Source organism: Montipora capricornis, chromosome 11 (assembly GCF_036669925.1).
Source record: "Montipora capricornis isolate CH-2021 chromosome 11, ASM3666992v2, whole genome shotgun sequence".
NCBI classification, from domain to species: Eukaryota; Metazoa; Cnidaria; class Anthozoa; order Scleractinia; family Acroporidae; genus Montipora; species Montipora capricornis.
This window is the reverse complement of record NC_090893.1, coordinates 31,686,915-31,694,414: the sequence shown is the minus strand read 5'-3', so window position 1 is coordinate 31,694,414 and position 7,500 is coordinate 31,686,915. Positions and strand designations below refer to the sequence as shown.

Sequence of the window (7,500 nt, the reverse complement as noted above, 5' to 3'; positions counted from 1 at the left end):
AAATAAGGTACTGACTCCGAGCATCAAATATTATATTACTGGCCGAAATAATAGCTTTCTGCTTCATTTCGTATTCTCCAATCTCACACTTACAGCCTTTCAAATAATTAACCTCGGATTGTAAATTGAGATTGCTTTGGTTATAAGAGTTATATTCCAAAATGGTTATCACAGTTTGTTTTCAAATAACCGATACAGTGATAAAAACCATGAATAGTGCGTTTGTTGTGGTTGACTGTAGGCGGATGTATGCGATTGTGTGGATTGTGCTCTTGCCGAGGCAGTTCCGGTTACCTGTTGGCTACAGATAGTAGCTGCAATCTGGTTGGCTCTTGCCACCAACGATCCAAACGTCTTCATGTAGTACACATGTTTGTTCTTGTAAGCAATGCTCCTCAGCTCGCCCCTGTACGCTTTTCCAACACCGATCGCATAAACCTGGACTCCCTTGCGTGTAAATCTTGACGCCATACGCCTGATGGCATATGAGAAACGGCAGTTCGGTGGTCCACCTGTGACTACAACCAAAACGCGCTGAATGTACGTTACCGTTACCGTTACCTGTTGGCTACAGATAGTAGCTGCAATCTGGTTGGCTCTTGCCACCAACGATCCAAACGTCTTCATGTAGTACACATGTTTGTTCTTGTAAGCAATGCTCCGCAGCTCGCCCCTGTACGCTTTTCCAACACCGATCGCATAAACCTGGACTCCCTTGCGTGTAAATCTTGACGCCATACGCCTGATGGCATATGAGAAACGGCGGTTCGGTGGTCCACCTGTGACTACAACCAAAACGCGCTGAATGTACGTTGGCTCGTTGCGGAAAAACGTTTCATAAGCGGCTTGAAGAGCGAGGTCCAAACGTTTGCCTCCTCGGTTAGTATATGGCGCTTGGTCGATTCCACGGCGAACCGCTGTCGACAAAATATAAACGAGTCTTAGAATACGGAAGGATGGCACAATGCGAATTCCACTAGTTGATAGTATACTTTTGCTGTTTTATCGCTACCCGAAAGTGATATTCCCAATCATATCCCTCACTTTATGTTGTTTCCTTGGTAACTGAGGGATCGTATAACCATTCACCTTCTGTTCCATGGAAAACTCAAAGACTGTATCTAGAAGCATTCAATCGCATTTCTTTCCCACGAATCCGTGATGCGGCCTTAAAAGTCTCTGCATGAAAGGCTAATCAGAAGCCGAGGCTCGATTTATTGCATAGGGGTGAATTAATTAAACAAGGAAACATGTCTGGGAATCTTGCTGTAAGCTGCGTTTTAAGCTTTTCAAACAATCAATGGAAGTCTAAGCAACTCTGACATTCAACAGAATCTGAGAGCCTTACCAAATATGGTGTTGTACTGCCTAAAGCGCATCTTCAGGGATGGAAGGTTGGCGTAGGTGATCAGACCTATGTGGGACTGGTGCTTGGTAATGGTGAATCTACTGCAGACAGTCTTAGCGAAGGCTTTCTCAAGCTGGAAATTACGGCGACCAACATCACTTGAGGCGTCCATTACAAACGCGAGATCCAGGGTAACTGGACAGTACTTGATACCTGAGAAGCGCCAAAGGAACGTCAATAGAATAGGCCCATTGCATGACCGTCTCACGTGACCTTGTCAGTCATAAAAAGCGGTCGTGGTACAAAATAGACGACAGAAATGCAAGAGGGAGATGTAATTAGTAAGAATACCAATTTTGAGCTTTAAAAGTTTGAAAAATGTAAAAGAATTATGTGCTGGATGGTAAGGCTTGCCATCCTGCAGCTGTTTTTCATATATATATCTGAGTTATTTTTTAAGCATTAAAATCTGTCACCTAAATTTCAGTGGTCTCAAAATTGACATTTTTATCAATGTTATCACGCTCTTTCCATTTTTAGCATAAATTTTGTACCACGACTATTGATAAACAAGGTAACGTGACACGGTCATGCAAAGGGTTTATGAATAGGCTGTTAGCGTGGAGAGGAAAATCCTATGAATGGAAGAATTCAAGATGGCGAAATAATCATCTGTTTGGCTTAAGTACAGAAACCTTGGTTGAGGCTGGGTTCATAATTGGCGCATTTGAAGGAGTCACACCGTCACATTTTCCAAGAAAAAAAATGTTCCTAATATTCAGATCTTCCCATTTAGGGCGCATCACATTATTGTGTGCGGGGTCTTCCGGATCCAGTATGTCCGTTAAGAAGTTCCCACAGGTCGACAGATCATAGGCTGTAGGGGTTTTTGCAAGTGCAATTGAATACAGAAAACATATTGAACTAGGCGGACGATGTTCTTTATGTGAAGCAGCGATGAGATCATTTGCGTCCTAAGTTGTTTATGGTTTGCGACGTGGTAACAGCACTCTGGGCCTTCGACTAATGTGGAACGGATTCCATTCTATAACTAATTGTCGTATGAGAATCGAATTTGTTGGTTTGTTACATTGTTCCGTGAGGAACAAACTTATTGATGTCCTGAAGATTGTAGCTTCAAACAAAGTGACCATTTAACATACCTGAGGGTAAAGGTCCAGGTCGAGGTGGAGGCACCGGAGGTCGGGGGCCAGGTCTTGTTGTGGGCCGTATCACAGGCTTAACTTTCTCAGCTAGACAGAAAATACAATTGCCTCTACTCATTGGCGTTACAGACAACATTTGAAAGCAATCTCAACATGCCATACAACAAACAACCCATGCAGGAAATTTCTCAAACATCACTTCTTAGATTTGCATTTGCCAAAAAACGCTAAGAACAACATCAAACATTCAAGCAGCGGACTGAGTACATTGCGTTCGATGGGGCTGAAATGTAACGCCCGCCGGCCACCACCCAAGAGAATATACTTGGCCATTAGTCATACCATGAAACGTCACCACGAGAGGACTCATTTTTTAGCTTAATATGAAGCTTAAATACTCTCTGTCTACCCAGATGCTTTACGCGCCTTTGCTTATGTTTTTATTCAGTGTGAAGTAACGAATGGAACAGAAATAACGGACAAAAAGCCACAAAGGAATACTAGAAAAGCTGGCCAATCGAATGAAAATATATATTAATATTTGCAATGAATAAAGCGCCAATGCCGCTCTTGGACTTATAAAATGTTATCGGGTATTTCGGATTGATTTTGTCACCTCATGCGGCTCGCGTCGCAATAAATTTGTACAAAACAAATTTCAACAAAGCACATTCAATACTGATCACCATTGTTGGTAAAAGTACTTATTTTTTCTTTTTTCTTGAAAAAAAACATATATACAATTTATTGAATATACTCTTCCCGGCAAATTTGTTCACCATGGCTCTGCTGCAAACGTTGCCGTTAACAGTCACACAACAAATTGGGTACCGTTCAATTCAGGAATATTTTCAGGAATGCTTTTAACTGCTATCCAAGAAAAAGCATATCATCCAAATGTTATGTGAAACAATAATTAGAATTCCAAACAAGTCTCGAAATAAAATAAGTAAATATCCAACTATTAAATTACAAAGAGATTACAAATGTCACTCGGCTTACCACGAAAGAAAGTCAGCAAATTCAGTTTTAGTTAAAGTTTGTGGTATCTCAATGAATCGATTTGGGCTCTTAGTGATCTTGAACTCAAATGTCCGTAAATATACTGCTTTTAGCGGCTCAGGGCGTGGCGTTTTCTTGAATTGATTGTCGGTGTAACTGCTCAGACTTCCAACCCACGTTTGAAACGCTTGCGAATTGCACGTAACGACAAAATATCTCACCCCTAATAGAACGGTTTTCAATTGAGTGTGTAAGTGAATTACTGTGGTTTTGCGTTACTTCACTCAGTGATTGGTTCAAAGTTTTCGCGCCATTTTTTCAACCAATAAGAAGTGAAACCAAAACCAATCCTGGCTCGCGCGTAAACATTTTCGCGCGCTTTGTGTCGGCTAAGGGTAATTACTTCGAGTTTTAATTGGTTTACTGGATTGTCTCCGTCCTTTTTCATTGGCCAAAGTAATTACTTTGGTTTTGGTATTACGACACTCATTTGAAAACCGCTCTAAACTATGATGATGTAGCTGTAATAAGAAGCACTGAGTAAGAACAAATCCCGATGGATGTCCACGATAACGAATGATTTAAAGAAGGAAAAACGCACCGACGGAAAAATGCAGGTTTCATATCATACGAAACCTCCGTGTCTACGCGCGGTGCATCTAGGTAGACAAAGAGTCTTTAAGGCCCAAGCAAACAGCTTCAGCATTAACATCCTATCGATTTTGTTGAACGAAGCTTCACGAGAAGCCTGGTATTCAGTCCCAGGCTGCAGCCGTGTTTGTTACTATGGCTATGGATTATTTAGTATGGATACGTTATTGAGAGACCAATTAGTGCGCACGCTCATACGCAACAATAGGGAGCTTAAGCAACGACAACGGCGACGGCAACGAGAACGTCACAAATTTGCATATTTGGTAGGCAAAAACAATGGCTTTGCACGCCCTGCACGTGTGTTTTTCACTTTTGTCCATTTCTTTGCCGTCGTCAGCAAAGCTACAACCTGAAACAGCCAAATTTGAGGTTTTATGGACAACGTCATTACTTGAGGATAAATTTTCATTTCCTGCCCTAAATTGAGCGCCGTTTCTACCAGCGTCATTTTTGAGGAACTACCACACCCCCGTCATATTGAAAAAGTTGAAATAGTAACGAAGTGATTACAACAACGCGAATTTATATTTTGAGATGACGTTCTCGTTGCCGTCGCCGTTGTCGTTGCCTTAGCTCCCTAATGCTGAAAGAGGGGGACAAACGGCTTGAAATTCATTCAACATTCGCAATAACAAAAGAAAAGTTGAATGGTTGTTGAAGCAAAGTTGAAACCCTTTTAAACTCATTCAACATCGATTAAACTTCGATTCAACAGGTTTCAACACAATTAAAGAGGCAGGGGGCGGGTAGGGGCAAGACGCGGCGGCAAACGGTTTCAAGTTCGCTGTTTAACAAAATCGAACGGATGTCGAAGCGGTTTTCCCGGCCCTTGAAACAAGCGACGTTTTTGAGCCACAGACGGCACTGGAAGTGAGCTGTTTTCGCATTTAACTTGTCTTCACACAATCACATTTACGTTGTTATTTATCTTTCACTAGCAGAGACGATTAGTTTGAACATCTGGGTGAGACCATTGTCCTGGCGTGGGAAACGTTCACTCCCGGTTTCCTTCCATGAATTAAACACGTCGCGTGCTTAAAGCTCTCTAATGTGAAGCTTACGCAAGCTCGTTTTTGAGACGCAGACGGCAACAGGAAGCCAGCGGTTTCTCCTTTTAACTTGTCATCACACAACCACATTTACTTTGCTAAGTATCTTTTCTCCATTAGAAATGATTAGTATAAAAATCTGGGAGACACAACTGCCTTGGCACCTGAAATGTTCTCTTCTGGTTGCTGTCCGCGTCTGAAAAACGCCCGTCCTTAAGCTCCCTAATGTTTTTGAGCCACGAACGGATACCGGAAGTAAACAGTTCGCATGCCAAGACAGTAATCTGATCCAGATTCTTAACCTTATTGTGTATCATAGGGAACAGATACTTAGCAATGTAAGTGTGGTAGCGTACAGACAAGTAAAAAAGGGAAAACAACTCACTTCCGGTTGCCTTTCGAGGCTTAAGGACGTTTCCTGTTAAGCCCTCAACGATATAAATTCACAGGTGCAATCTTAGGTTGGTTTATCTCACCTGGCCTTTGTCCATAAAGCTCAAACCTCATTGAAATGTGTCCGAACCAAGTGTAAGGTTTGAGTTTTGATGCGGTCTTTGTTGGCAGGGAAGATCTAGAAACAAATACAGAATGAATGAGATACAGAACTCAAAAAGTGAAGAACGGTGTTTTCAAACTCGAAATAATCTTTTTTCTTGGCCATTAGACAAAAAAAAAAAACAGTCAACGAGTAGTCTCGCTGGAGGAAAAAAAAATATGTCTCACCGGTGGAATCCGTTCTTGCCAAAGTAAGAACAGGAGTAACATAGATAAAACGGGTTTAACCAACGCAAGTAACGAGGAAAAACGGGTAAAAGCAAGATTTAAACGGATTCAACCTAAGTGGAACGGGTCTAAGAGCTAGATAATTGCATATTCAGTAGCTAAGTAGGCTTAATTAATTTATGGAGAACCGAGAAAATGGATAGTTCACCTGGCCTCGACCTCGTTCGTGTACAATTTGAAGGTACGCCCGTTGTTGCTGTAAGCTACTTTATAGCTCGTAACCCATTGGTTGGAGTCTTGGCGACCCTGGGTTAGGATTTTTGACACCAAAATGCCTTTCTTCAGATCGACCTGTAGCAAACCAAGATAAAAAAAAATTACCTCACAAGCAATGACCGAGGTTATGTTACGTTGTTGCTGATGGGTCTGCGGCCAAAAGCATTCAGAAGTACAGTTGGTTCCTATTTTAGCATGAAATTTATAGTGGTTGTTGCTATTAAATTAAAACGATGCAGATGGACTCGCTTCGAAGAAGACTGAGACGGTGGATGCAATAAGTTGTCAACCAGAGACGAGAAGAACCATAAACAAAATGGCTGATATTTCAGAAGACGATCAAAGAAAACACTGACCATAATCCATTGGCCCCTATTATTTCTCTTTGCAGACCAGGCTCCCTTGTTTTTGCCGCGTGCAACAGAGTTCAATCTTGCAAACCTCGCTGCATGGTACTTGTCCCACTCGGCAGATTGCGTAGGTAGGTCCTTTTCCGCTGTGGGAATAAAATAACTCGTCATAGGTAATTTATTTGTTATTACATGGTAGTGTTTGCCAGGAACTAAAAAGCTCGTAGAATCAATACGACCACTACATCCGGGAACCGAGTGGCGTATCCTTCGTGTCTACCACGAGTGGTCGCATTGAGCAACGACGTCACGATTCCCACCTTCTTCTGCCGCCTTTTTTTGGTTGTATTAATACCCAGTATTTGCGTTAAAGTCTGCTTTTCAATCTCTACAATGTACATTTATTGTCCATGTAATAAAAAGGAAAATTACACGTTAGCTGAACGATATGAATTTTATGTTCTCGTGGCAAGAACAATATCTCACAAGTGAGCGCGTCTTCTCGCATCGTATAATATTCTCTATTTACATTCGCACTAGCTAAAACTAACTAAACTAGTTGCTGCACGCTTCAGTTGCAAAGCGAGTTCTGGTGCACAACCATTCAAATGGAAATAGCTGAGCACCAAGACTCACTTCAAAACCAATACAAACAGCAGCACGGAAATGGCCCATTGGACCAGTGCACTTTGCTGTACTAGGAAAACTACTATAGACAAGTTGACTACTAATGTTACTGAAAAAGTAAACTACCTAAATAGACTAAACAATGGCGGATGAAATTAGACGAGCACATTTGACTGGACAAGAATACGCCAGTTAGAAAACTTAACGCGCATTCGTCGAGATGAAAACAACACATGTTAAAACTACAAACCATTTCAAATGCCAAAAAACGAGTATCTCGTTTCCATAAAATGAGACTATATAGA

The 7,500-nt window shown here is 41.6% G+C and overlaps 1 protein-coding gene across 1 annotated transcript in view; it reads right to left on the bottom strand.

The window, feature by feature from the left end:
• Window positions 1-7,500, bottom strand: part of LOC138023773 (matrilin-3-like) — a 16,819-nt gene that overhangs the window by 956 nt on the left and 8,363 nt on the right. Inside the window, exons 2-7 of the mRNA XM_068870841.1 lie at window positions 6,575-6,714; window positions 6,151-6,293; window positions 5,696-5,790; window positions 2,512-2,601; window positions 1,349-1,561; window positions 295-917 (exon numbers count right to left, since the gene is read on the bottom strand). Of these exons, the coding sequence (XP_068726942.1) occupies window positions 295-917; window positions 1,349-1,561; window positions 2,512-2,601; window positions 5,696-5,790; window positions 6,151-6,293; window positions 6,575-6,577 (1,167 nt within the window). The 5' untranslated portion in view covers window positions 6,578-6,714. The remainder of the gene's footprint in view (window positions 1-294; window positions 918-1,348; window positions 1,562-2,511; window positions 2,602-5,695; window positions 5,791-6,150; window positions 6,294-6,574; window positions 6,715-7,500) is intronic.